The 13845-nt window shown below is 40.1% G+C and overlaps 2 protein-coding genes across 4 annotated transcripts in view; one reads left to right on the top strand and one right to left on the bottom strand.

The window, feature by feature from the left end:
* The window catches only part of LOC116384020 (multiple epidermal growth factor-like domains protein 11), a 125649-nt gene extending 122678 nt beyond the window's left edge, over positions 1-2971 (top strand). For all 3 annotated transcript variants that reach the window (XM_031848294.1, XM_031848292.1, XM_031848296.1), the window contains one exon: positions 838-2971. In XM_031848294.1, the coding sequence (XP_031704154.1) occupies positions 838-1043 (206 nt within the window). In that variant the 3' untranslated portion in view covers positions 1044-2971. The remainder of the gene's footprint in view (positions 1-837) is intronic.
* Positions 2972-6990: 4019 nt separating this feature from the next.
* LOC116384021 (ras-related protein Rab-11A) overlaps positions 6991-13845 on the bottom strand; it is a 9373-nt gene continuing 2518 nt past the window's right edge. Inside the window, exons 2-5 of the mRNA XM_031848297.1 lie at positions 13384-13579; positions 11960-12153; positions 10856-10936; positions 6991-8904 (exon numbers count right to left, since the gene is read on the bottom strand). Coding sequence (XP_031704157.1) covers positions 8768-8904; positions 10856-10936; positions 11960-12153; positions 13384-13579 — 608 coding nt within the window. The 3' untranslated portion in view covers positions 6991-8767. The remainder of the gene's footprint in view (positions 8905-10855; positions 10937-11959; positions 12154-13383; positions 13580-13845) is intronic.

Below are 13845 nucleotides of genomic sequence, written 5' to 3'. Positions count from 1 at the left end.
CACCAGGAGAATAACACGTATTAACTCCATAATACAGCTGTGATGCCTCTAGTGGACACCAGGAGAATAACACGTATTAACTCCAGATGGCAAACATGAGAAAACGACTTAATCTGGTGGAAAATAGTAAAAACTACAATTTAGAAGCCAGGACTACAGATTAAAAGTCTGATATAATAGAATGCATGATTTTATGCTGTAATGTGGGATCAAAAACTGTGGTTTTAATGGGGACATTGTTGTCCTTAAGGGTCTGAGTGTCTGTATTTTATTTACACTGTTTTTATAGGAGCTGAGGCTTAACTTCCAAATGAATTAACTCACACCCCTGCCAAAAGGTTTTCCATATCCATATTAAAACAGGCAAAATGATGAATACATTTTTTTTTTTAAAGCTAAATTAAAAAGTTTCAAATGTAGTGACATTAAGGGTCTCTAGTTATATAAATTAAGTTTACACAGTTTGTATTTAAGGAACTAAAACTTGCAAAATCAGAAGTGATAAAGCTAAATCTTTCTTCGTTTTACAAATAAAATAAACCTTTATTTATTTAGGTCTTGCAAGTGATGACTATTTAATGTTCTATAAATCTGAAATGTGTTTTTGATTCATTGATTAACTGATTAGTCTTTTGAAATATCACAAGTTAGTGTTGGTTACGTTCTGTCCAAAAAGTAGTCAAAGGATATTCAGTTTACAATAATATAAAAATATAAAAGAAAAGAAGTAAATCATCACGTTGAGATGAGAATGAAATGAATAAGATCAAAAATGATGAAAAGAACTGATTTCATGTCGACTGACTAACTGAAGTCCCTCCTCTCCCTCTCTCCCAGAACCAACCATCAGTATCGTGCAGGGAGCCGGCTGTGTGCTGGTTCCCAGTTACCCTCAGAACCCGTACGACCTGCCCAGAAACAGCCACATCCCGAGCCACTACGACCTGCTGCCGATGCGCCCGAGTCCGTCCCACAGCCACAGCCTCACCCTGCACAGCCACAGCCCCCCGCTGCCCGGCAGCCCCACCAGCTCGCTGCTCTAGACCCCCACCCCCCCCTCACCCGTACCAGACTGGACTGGATACTGGACCAGTGCTCCCAGGACCAGGAAACTGGTGTGTGAGAGAATCTCCTTCCTGCAGTGCTGCAACTGTTTGATATTTTATCACTGTATTATATCCAATCAATACTACATATTTGTGTTGTATTGTAAAGCCCCTCTCATCAATGTCAACACAGGGAAATATAAACGCACACAAAGTGTTACCTTGTCTCTCTGGTACGCTGATGTGCGTCAGAAGAAGGAAAAACAAAGAGACTTAACTACTCCTGTAAATTGATGTGGGTGGGATTGTTGAGACTGAGGCCCACTTTGGATCCAGCAGACTTGGACAATGAGGAAGCATCACACGGGCATTATGTCTCCAAACCTGTACAGTGTGAAAACTCTGGAGAAAAAGGTGCTCATTACTCCTTCAAAGTAGGTGAAGACGTGCAGTCTGGTCAGATCTACACTACCTGTATAATTCTGGTATTTTTACACATCGTTTCTTATTTCCTGTTTACATATTTAATGATCCTGACGGGATCCATATTTTCTCTCTTTTTGTATGTACTGTAGACAGAGTACACTTACTGTGCACTAGTATTTATTATTGTGATTTTTTTTATTTTGTTGTGTCAAGCTTAATACACGTGCATGCCAAAGATTATTCAAGATATAATATTTAGCCAGGAATACCCTTATTATGTCCTTTTATTGTTGTCATCTGACTGTCTCAACATGGGAGCCACTCCGATCTGAAACATGTGCTGCAGGGCTGCAACTAACGATTATTCTCATTACTGATTAATGTTCAGATTATTATTAATCGATTAATTGTTATCTTAAGATATTCAGTTTCAGCAGCACATTTTACACATTATTTCGGGGCTTTTTAAGCAAATTTTACGTAGTGGCCAAACGGTGGAATTACAACTTCCTGGTCTGTCACGTGATGCCATGTGGCCCAAAAAGACTTTTTCCCATTGACTTACATTGGGAAAGACGTCTGTCATTTTTTTGGAGGTGAATCACCTCCAAGCCCGAACACTTGAAAAGCCCTTATTTAAATCATTATGTCCTAAAAGTCTTTGAGTTATTTTCCTTCCTCAGTTCATGTGAATGAGATTGTGGGAGGCGGGGCTAAAGACAACACTCGTGCGCTTTCTCTATGGACCCCAAAATGAGGAAGATCCGGGTAACTTTAGCTGGATTTTATACTCGGAAGTTGAACTTTTTTTGCTTCATGCAGTAACGTTCATAGGAATGAACGTGGCGCCGCCTCCAACGCTGAATCCAGTTTATATATTTATGGGTTGTTTTGTTTCCGGTTCACAACCTCTTCTTCTGTTTACTGGCGGATTTAAGCCATGTGTAGCCTAAAGAGCCAACTTCTTACCAAACTACACTGTAGCTGAGTTTATTCTCTCCAAACCACTTGATGGAAACACGTCTAATTCACATTTCTTTTTTGCAACATTTCAAATAGTTTGCTTGACATTTGCGTCACAATTGAATTCGAAACACGTTTAATGAATTAATGTCATTACAGAATCACTGGATTTCTGTTCCCAAACATAATGAAATGTGTTTCTAGTCTCATTGTGGCAACTGTTTCTCACATTACATATGAGACAGAGGCGTACTTTTTCAAACAGGTTACTATTGTTGAAAATGCTGACAATTATACGTTTGGCAAATAGCAATAACATGTTGACATGTTGACAATCAGATGCAAACAGCTTTGTTGTCCCATGTATTTGTTTTCCTATTTTTGTTCCATTTTGCTCTGATGTTATCTTGCGCGTACATCTTTCCTCCGGCTTTGATCCAAACAATAGTTTCAGCTTCCGTACATGTATCGAGTGCTGCGTGTTGGTCTTTTTGTTTAAAGCCCTAAACTCAATAAAGTTGTCGTAGCTCAGGGGAGTGGTGTCATGTCTTGTTACGCAGCAGCTGGCGTTTAATAATCATAATATTTAAACAACTGTGGTTGTCAGAATTGGAGATATACAATAATGTGTTGTCTGCATAAATGTTGACATGTTGAGTTTGTATCAAGTGTCTGTCGTAAAATCGCCCGGACTAAATCGTTATTATTGGCCCTTTAAGAGCTGAAGAAACATTTCATCAGAGGTTCACTGTCATCTGCGAGTCGACCACACTCACCTATTGATATTAGCCCTTTGGTGTTCCTGAAAACATTTAACATTTTATTCAGACATTCAAAGATGAATCCTTTTGACTTTTTCTCTGGCACCACAAGCAGGTTGTCACTTGTGATTTTACGTGAAACACAGGCGGCAACTTCCGGTTCTGCCGAGTGAAGTCAATAATCCATGTGTTAAAGCTGCATTCTCTCTAGTGTCCACCAGGGGGCGACTCCTCTGGTTGTATAGAAGTCTATGAGAAAATGACTCTACTTCTCTCTTGATTTATTACCTCAGTAAACATTGTAAACATGAGTTTATGGTCTCAATCTCTAGTTTCAAGTCTTCTTCAATACAGCATGATGTTCATTTAGTACATTATGGTCCATTTAGAGTCACACAGACCATAAAGCAGGGGATGCTTTAGGGCGGGGCTACACAGTGATTGACAGGTCTCTACCAGAGACGTATACGGCATGTCTACGTCACTTCTCAGTCCAGATATGGTCACTTCCTGTTCATAGGTTGCACAAAACAACAACATGGCGACGGCCGTAATCCAAGATGGTGACGGCGAAATTGCCAAACTTGAGGCTTCAAAACGTCAGAAAACAAACCAATGAGTGACGTCACGGTGACTACGTCCACTTCTTATACATAGTCTATAGACTGAACACAGCCCTTTAGTCTTGTCACATTACATTATGTAAAATGTTTTCAAAGAAACTATACATATAGCCTACAGAGCTGGAAAATGACCATTGGCCTTTTTTCACCAAGACATTTTTCCATTAAAAACGAAATGAACGGTGACTGAAGTCAGTTTGGTGTTGCTCATGCTGGCTCACTCTTTAGTTGTTATAGTTGATATCAATGTTATTAAATGAATGTTATCTTTGCTTTTCTCCTGCTACAAGTAAAAATGTCTGTTTCAAAGAAGGTCTATTGACACCATCGTGTACACCTCGGACCTTTCTCAAACTGGCCTTACCCTCTCTCTACCCACTTACACTCTTTGCTTTATTTAGTGACATCCTAAACTAATTAGCATGACGTGAAAGTAGGTTATAAAACCCTGCAGCAGCGAGTCTTCATCGATGCTGACTTATTGACCAACGTGCAGCAGCATTTGGCGTTTGTCATGGACAACGCTGTGTCCAAACGTAAACTTCGATATTTAATATTCTCACACAGACTTAAAACATTGCTATTAGGATCAAATGTCTAGTCTAAAACAGTCTCGTCCAGTAGATGTTTTCCTTTGACCGTAAAGTATATTGACATGTACGGTTGCAAAAACAGAGCAGCTCATAAACATCAAAAGTTAAAAACAAGATGTTTGCAAAAGAAAAAAATAAATGCTACAAAGAAATAATGGTTTATTTTCTTGCATATCCCCTAGAATATACTAATTAGGAATATTGTACTTTTAAAAAAAATAGGCCTATTTTTTTAAATATTTTATTGTATTTTTATTTTATATTTGTTTCTTGTTTATGCAGCAAACAAAAGCAATTCCTGTCCTGTGTCAGATTCTGTATATTTCATGTGATGTGAATGTGATGATAATAATGTCCACACTGTTACTTGTGTTGCTCATTATCACAGTTTGTTGCTTGATATGAAACCACAGTAACGAAATGTTACGACACTTCCTGTTTCAACCGGAGAGGGAAGTTCGTCCCAAAGCTTGCGACTACAGACCACACAGTGGGAGTCATGTTGTCACTGATTGGACCTCTTAGTCCAAGTCCTCTGGAGCCCCATGTGTCCAATCATTGCTCTCCTTCAGTCTGAGCAACACCTGTTGGCCCTTTAAGGTTCCCACTCGTCCTGATTAATTAGCGGCGATGCTTTGTAGCTGTCGCTCAGTGAAGACTTTGTAATTTGGTGCTAATTAAAAGGGGAAAGTGGAGATAATGTCCTCAGACAGAACTAGTGGTAAGTACGCGCTCATTAATTTCAGTTTGAGAGAAAGAAAAAGTCAATTATATTGAATTGAACACCGAAAATAGATAAAGTTGTTCCGGAGGCGATTCATTACACAAACTGCTGTTTGAATTTCAATCAGGGATGTTATTGATTGTCATTGTTATTGTTATTGAATGATTCATCCATTGTATTTTCTTTGAAACTGGAGCAGTTCCCCAACTCATTTCAGCTGAACGTCACAGTTCACCTGAGTTGATTGGAGGTTTCTTCTCAGATCACCTGTTGGCTCATAATTAAGAACTGAGAGCAGCTTGGTGCTTTTCTGCTCTCGGCCAATCAGGATGTGACGTCGTCTTTTCTTTAAGGCTTAAGAGAGGAGGCGAACTGAACTCCGAGGACACTCTGATCCTTCTTTCACGTCAGCACAGATCATTTCAGCAGATTCGGACACAAACTCTGGTCTTTAGGTGCTGTTTGAAAACTGAACCTCTTCTGATTTGAGGCTGATTTTTAAGCGTTGTGAAGACGAGCTGGAGTGACTATTAGTTACCTGCATCAGGACAGATGAAAACCACTTTATACGCATTTGTTTGTTATTTAGGGTTGTTTGCACTTTCTTTTTATGCTTCTGTATTCTGTGGTTGCGACCTGGTTCTCAGGCTTCTTCTTGATCAGCTGATCACACACCGGTGGAGAAGCTGTCCTGGATGTTGTGGCTGCAGTAACGTGCTCTCTAGTTTAGTTCTGTTCAAGTGAAGAGTCACCTTATTTTTGATTTGTACATTAGTAGGGACGAAGCACAGTGTAGATGTGAAAGCAGTGCTTGTTGATTTAAAGGAACAGTGTGATGCAGCTTCCTCATTCCTCTCCGTCAAACCATTCAAAAGTTACATATATAAAGCCAACGAACAACAAGCCACTCCCCAGCAAAAAAATTGAAACGCATCGTACCTTTAGGTGATTTTCGTGACGAAAAACGCAGGAAATCCATTGTAATCCGTGTCAGCGGTATAGTCCGTGCCCTGCACTCTCTGTAAGAAAATGGAGGTTCTGGGAGGTTCCATGACAAAGTGGTCAGCATTTCCCTGCTGGGCCAATGATTTTACGCGTGGGGGTTGTGCCACACAGATCGAGATTTTTAGTGGCTAAAAGTCTGTCAATCTACTAACTAACCCGCCTACTGCTTGCCTGAGTCTCTTCCGCATTGAACAAGGTGTCGCATGATGAAATCCGCCAATCACAGGCCTTAAAAAGGTCTCCACCGACTCAGACAGAGATGAGAAAATTCCATGGAGAGATATGAGATCTCAAAATGGCTCACAATAATGCCAAACTGCTGTATTTGGATGTATTGAACAATAGTGATACAAGTGAAATATATAGTTAAATAGTATATAAAATATATGAAATCCAGCGCAACAGCTGGTTCCAAAAATGAGAATTTGGCTTGACTGTCCGTACTCAAACCTCTATTATGCTGGCCTGCTTCTCTCAATCGAAGTTAAATTTCTTTGTGGAGACTGTAAACATGTTGTGCTATGACTCTGGCGTATTGTTAGGCTGGCATCTGCATTATTTCAAATCTTCAATACAAGTGCTTTTTTTTCAGGCAAACCTGAAACTTTTCAATTTGAGCTGTGTTCCATCTTCATTCACTATTAACCAGTAACATATACACATCTGAACAAGTGTCTCACAAGTTTTACCTGTATTTAACCATCAAAATTATTAAAATAGACCTTGTAGTTGGAGATCTGCACTCTCTTTAGTATGGGTATGCAATTTTCGAGGCAGAGGCTAGGGCCCTATAGGTTAAGTGTTACCATTGAGTTAATGTAAGAACATCAAGTAAAATACAAGCTCGTATAAAGGTTTATGACTGGTGCGCTTTATTAAGATGAACTGATAACTTAAGATATAGACAATTGTACAATTTATCAATCTGTACAAAACATAAAACCATTCATTTTGACCCCCCTCTCACATTTAACCCCTATTTTCACTCTGAACACATTTTACACTGGAATTACAGTCAGTTATAGAGTTCAATATAGTAAAAAAAGAAGAAAAAATACACGTCTTAAAAAAACACAGAACAATGGAAGTACATGGAACAGGATCAGAAATCATATTTCCAGAAGGGGAGGAGATCGTCCACAGATTGCCACGTGAGTCTGGAGAGGCTCGGCTGGCGGCGCCGTCTGTTCCAGGAAAAAAAAAAACGCCATTGGCACCGCCAGCCGAGGTTCACTCGCTCCAGAGCTACCCATCTACCCGCTGCCTCTAAACACACACGCACACCACGTTCAGGCATTCTACACGTCCGCTAACACCATCGGGCAACAATTAGCTTGTCATGCTAACTAGCCTAGCTTAGTCTAGCCTAAAGCTCAGCAGATTTCACGGGACAGTAAATGTTAGCTACATAAGGCGATACGACACGGAGTTGCAGTCGTAACAGAAAGCCATGCATTGGGTTGAAGTCAGAGGCAGCTCGGTGTACGATGGCGAGTCGTTAGCGGGTGAATGAGACACGCGGTGAAAGGGAGGCACCAGGAGTTGGCAAGAATGTGGCTGAAAAGTGTTTTCTCGACTCCTTCATCCGAACCCTTCCTCTGTCAGGAGTCGAGGAAAAGACGTTTGAGACGCAGCCGTGCTGAACTTAACCTTTTGTTGTTGTTTTTTAAAAAACGAGGTCCAGATTCTCCCATTGTGCAGTAAAAACAAACAAGAACGCGTGTTTAACTGTTGAGGTTTCAGTGCCCGATTGTTTCCTTTTCCTACTTCCTCTCAGGTGTCTCCTAACTACAGTTCTGTGGTTACATGCGAAGCATAACTTTTGATTATAATATAAGAGAACGCTGTGATTTAATTCCTTCATTTGCTATAGAGGTGCACAAAGAAACACAAAATCCAAACAGCCATGTGCTAGTTTCTGCATAGTTGTAGTCAAATATGGACGCGTTGTTCGATCAGGAAACCCTGCCCGGTGTAACGGTGACTATCTCCGTATGAAGCCACGCTGACAGTCGGACACCAAGAGCGTTCAGCTTTTAAAACTACAGGCGATGACGAGGGTTCCACTTCAGAATCCAGATTTGAAAGCTTTCACCTGGTAAAACATGCAGCGCAGCAGAGCGGCCATCTTTCTTTTTCTTAAGACATGCAAAGCTGCTGAACTGAAGCTCGACAAATGCAAAAAAACAAACAAAAGCTTCTACGTTTCATCAGCTCCACGCTGTGCTCGATACAATCCACGTGGTTTTTCCAAAACAGTACATTGCACTGAGGGGGGGGGGGGGGGGGGGGCTAAGATGACATAACTTCAGAGCAACTTTGATGTGCTTTAAATTCATATCCAGTAGTAGATATATGAACCGAGACAAGAGAAGAAGAGATCATAAAAATGTGGAAAAAAAATCAGCACAAAGTATGAAGAAAAACAAATCACATTCATATATTAAGACATTTTCGTGAGACGTCAGCGCATCTACAGTAATGAAATCTAAAGTGATATGAAATGCCTGCTGTCCTGCAGTAGCCTAACGACAGAGGGGCTCTGCTTGGGGTGGGTGGTGGGGGGGGTCACCCCACGCGGTGACTTCTTATACTGGGATGTATTTACCTGGGGGAAGGGGCGGGGCTAGATGTTCTGACAGCACTGCATCTTTGGTTTGTTCTCGGTGGGCTGCACCTGGATGTTGACCACGTTGTTGCTGGGCGACATGTCGCTCTCCTGACGCTCCGACATCTGCTTCTGGGAGACGATGCGGTAGATCTCTGGAGGGGGTAACAGCGTCACGTAGAGTTACAATCTGCTTCTTTATCTCATGTCACGATAACTCTGGACGAAATAATCACGACAATCATCCAAAAAATATGATTAAAACTTTTTAAATGCCACAAAAACAAACTGGAATTACTTCAGCTAAATCACATCTTTAATGAACATAACTTTTGGTGAAATATTAAATAAGGTAATCATGAATAATAACGTCTCCCTTTTATGAATAAAAGGATGAATTAATTTATAAAAATTGAATTTAGATGATTTTGTTAAATGGGTTTATTCACACATCTTTTTCTGAATTATCTTTTAATTTGCATATTTTCCAGCGGACTGTACATCGTGTTTCTATAAGCGTTCAGTTTGTAGCTCATAATCTCAGCGACACTGAAAGCTTTTATGCTTTTAGTTTTTGTTTACGGTTGAATCTGTGCAGCTGTAAAAACATTAAAGGTATGATGCAAAGTTCTGTAAGTATTTTATAATATCAGAGAAAAGTATTTAAAACTTTTTTGTCTTCGAATTATTTCAGCTTTTTACTATTAAAACAATTTAAAGAGTCAAATGTATCTGGAGATGAAGTGCTATCCTGACTCAATGAGACGATTCTGCTTCCTGTTGGTGACAGGAAGCAGAATGTAACGTGATGAGAGTCCTCGTGAACATTTGTAATCATTAAATATCTCTGACTAAAAGAGAAGTTTCAGGCTCAGACAGTCTAGATTATGTTTACAGTTTATTAGTAATCTGGGCTACAAACTGGATTATTGTTAGAAATACAACAAACAAGCTGCGTCTTAAATAAAACAAACGGATCTAGATTATTATTACATCATTCACAGCAGACAAACATTTTTGTAAATTTTCTTTCATGGACAATTGAAATATAATTGTATGTTCAACATAACTAAACATCGACTACTGTAGAAGAACATTTTATATCTTTCAATGTTATTAACTGTATTGTTTTCTGCTGCCTTTGTGTATCTCTGGCCTGTGTGTGTGTGTGTGAGGGTGTGTGTGTGTGTGTCAGTGAATCTATTACTAGTTTACAGGATGTTCAACCTCTGATTTTTTACAAATACTTGACTTGTGTCTTTACAGGGTTTGTATGAAGGTAATAAAGTAGTTTATGAATATGAGATATGAGTCTACAGATAGTTACAATCCCTCCTCGTCGTAGTGGAGGATGTAGAGTATAAACAAAGCTTTAGAAGTCACACCCAAACTAATCACCTTCAGCTCTGTGGCACGCACGCACGAGTCTGTTTCTAATTCAAATAAATCTCAAAATAAAAGTGCAGCCGGTTACTCTGCGTTGAGGTTTTATCCCACAAATTTGACCAGTAAAATATCAGATATATACGAGACTGATCGTGTTCTTTCATCCCCATGAACACACTATTATTTATTATCACTTTTTTTTTATTCTGACCCAATCCCACAAACACTGTCCTGCTGAATTCATCCGCCGCTGAAAGTAGTTCCCAATAAACGCAATATTTCCTTTGATTTATTGATTAAAAACTACAGCTGTTAAATAATACAGTTTTTTAAAGTAATATAAAGTATTTGGAGTCTATTTGTTGTTGTAAGATTTCGGTCTTACATCGGTCAGTATTCTGAAAGTATTTAGAGACGTTTTAATAAAACCTCGTAGTATACATTCACACTGTTACACAACAAATACCAGACCACAGCTTTGACACCAGTGGAACCGTAAGAGAAGAACAGACCGTGTTAATCTTTAGGGTCGGTCATCTCCCGCGTGATGACTAAAGGCCTCTCCTCAAAGATAAACAGCGTTATGTCATGAAGTGAATCTAGAGCTGCTGTGCGGTTCTGTTTCACTGCACAGCTGACTTCCTCTGGCTGTAAATCACCCTCATAAAGAAGGGCCGCTGTGTGTCGCTGAATGGAGAGTCTGGTGGAGGAGCACGGTACCTGTCAGGATGGTCTGGAAGGCCGTCTCAACGTTGGTGGAGTCCAGAGCCGACGTCTCCAGAAAAGATAAACCGTTCTTCTCTGCGGAGGCCAAAAAGAAAAGTGTTAAGCGGCGCGTCAAAATATGCAGCATTCCACAGATAGCGGAGCAGTTTGACCTCAGAGACGGGAACGAGGAACTCGTACCAGACACCTCTTAGGCTGAATATGAGATTAGATTCCACGTTTAGACGGCATCCCTACAAATCATGACCGAACAGAAATACATCACAATAAATATAAATTGACATTAGAGGTGTAACGACCATTGATCCGTACTGATCCTCCTCACATGTGAACCCCAGATTAATGACAGTCATTAAAGTCTTACTATTATACTATTATAACCTCCTTCTTTCCTTCCTTCTTCCTTCTTCCTCCTCCTCCTCACTTCCTTCCTTCCTTCCTCCTCCTCCTCTTTCCTCTCCTCTTCTTCTGTTTCTAGTCTCTGATCTCTGATAATGTTTCATTGTAAACAACCAATCAGTGTTTAGACCAACAGGAGGAGAGCTAGTAACGTTAGCAGCACCGCTCACGGCTAACCAACAGGAGGAGAGCTAGTAACGTTAGCAGCACCGCTAACGGCTAACCAACAGAGGTTCAGTTCAGTTACACTATGATGCCTTCAGTCTCTGCTCAGTGAACATGAGTACTGGCTGAAGGTACATTTTAACGTTATCATGATGTGTTCACATGTCATCTGTAAAATGTAGTTTTGGTGATGAACTTTAATAAATCCAGTAGTTTGAAGGAGATGTTTTCACGTTAATATAAAACAGATATTAGAGATGAATTATGAGCTGTTTAACTTCATAACACAAGCTCTAAGAACATTATTATACATCATTAAACACAATGATGACAAAGAGATGGTATCAATAAAAACTGAATATTTTATTTCTAATCATTTGAATTGTGTTTTTATGAAGGAAAAAAACCTATAAATTACTAAAACAAAGTCAAAGTATAACGTTTAGTATTTCTGATGTTTCACTGACTTTAGAGAGTTGAAATAATTTTGGGTAAATAAATGTAATAAATGATAAATAAATAGATGAGTCTCACCGGCGAAAGCCCGCGCCTCGTCGGTGGGAACGGCCCGGAGGTGACGCAGGTCGCTCTTGTTTCCCACCAGCATGATGACGATGTTGCTGTCGGCGTGATCCCTCAGCTCCTTCAGCCAGCGCTCCACGTTCTCATACGTTAGATGTTTGGCAATGTCGTAGACGAGAAGAGCCCCCACCGCCCCGCGGTAGTACCTGCAGCACACACATCTCGCATTAATAGTCGGCATGTTGCGTTGGTCCAGCTGCGTAACTGAGTCGGTCGATAACGTATTATCTGTGCACTGTGGGGACAATTTACACAACCGAACTGAGAACAGAAATACAAACAAACACAGAAGACCGAGGAGGAGGTGGTCTAAATGATCTGATGCTTATTAAATACAACATGCATGAGTTGAGCTGGACAGGACTTTATTCTGGCCGGCATGTTTGATTAAGTGGTGTAAGAAGATGTTGATGCACTTGTAGTTCAGCACACGTGTGAACCGCGGATTCATTTCACAGTTTATCCATCACAGTGGTTTTACCGACGATCGTTAGATAGTTAAAAACATGTGATCAGCAGATCGGCATTGTGCTTTCTGTTCGCTGAGGAAGGTTAGCAGCGTTAGCATCACCCGGAGCTAAACGCTAACGCACTATTGGGTGAAGGTAAATTATAACGTTGACATTTTTGGTAGTATTTAGAAGAATCAATTTCTCACCGAATATTTCAAAACTACATTTTGGTGATAAACTAGAATAAATCCAGTAGTTTGAAGGAGATGTTTCCACATGAATATAAAATAGATATTAGAGATGAATTATGAGCTGTTTAACTTCATAACACGAGCTCTAAGCTCATTATTATACACCATTAAAATAATAATGATGGGATTTGTTTTTTTAATCAATACAATTACAATCTTCTATTTCTAAACATTTGAATTGTTTTTATTAAATCACAAAGTAAAACAAAACCATTTAGAATATATTGATGTTTACAGACTTCAGAGCGGTTCTAATGATTTTTGGGACGGTGGTGAAAAAAGCAAATAGTCCGAAATCTTGTGGATCTTGTAGACCAGCTGATACAAACAAACAACAACAATAATGATCTAAAAGTTACATTTATCCGTTTCTTCTTTTGTGCCGATCCGATGTGGGACTCAAACCCGTGATCCGTTACACCACATCGTATCGAGACATTATGGTTTGTGTTCCTGTATTGATAATAAAAAAAGCACCGTTATGACTTTTAATGAATAGTTTACATGCAACGGTTCGTGGAAGACTGCGGCCCAGGTTGCTCCAGAAGTGGCGCTGTGATGTTGATGCATATGGAGGCGTGTTCTTTAAACTACGAGATGAAAACATCTCAATATACTGTATCTGTATGATCATACGTATGGTATTGAAGGCGACGTCCTCCTCTGTACTCACGCTGATGTGATGGCCCGGTAGCGCTCCTGGCCAGCCGTGTCCCAGATCTGGGCCTTCACCGTCTTGCCGTCCACCTGGATGCTGCGCGTGGCGAACTCGACCCCGATGGTGCTCTTGCTCTCCAGGTTGAACTCGTTGCGGGTGAAACGAGACAGCAGGTTACTCTTCCCCACGCCCGAGTCACCGATAAGGACCACTGGGACACAGAGAGCGCGTTTGAATACCACAAATAAGAACAAAATGTACAAACTTGCATTTTAAATGTCACGTTTTAAGACGTTTCATACATATCATTCCACCTGAATGCACTGATCTCACTTGATGAGGCTGTTAAAAGTTAAATTGTTGGATAATCTTTTTACTGCTTCTCATTTGTGGAGGGCTAAAATTATTTTCATTGTTGAATATTTTCTATACACACACACACACACACACACACACACACACACACACACACACACA

The sequence above is a fragment of the Anarrhichthys ocellatus genome, unplaced genomic scaffold (assembly GCF_004355925.1).
Source record: "Anarrhichthys ocellatus isolate YVR2014 unplaced genomic scaffold, GSC_Weel_1.0 scaffold8, whole genome shotgun sequence".
In the NCBI taxonomy this organism is placed as follows: domain Eukaryota; kingdom Metazoa; phylum Chordata; class Actinopteri; order Perciformes; family Anarhichadidae; genus Anarrhichthys; species Anarrhichthys ocellatus.
The sequence above is the reverse complement of the archived record's forward strand: the minus strand, read 5'-3'. Positions and strand labels throughout refer to the sequence as shown.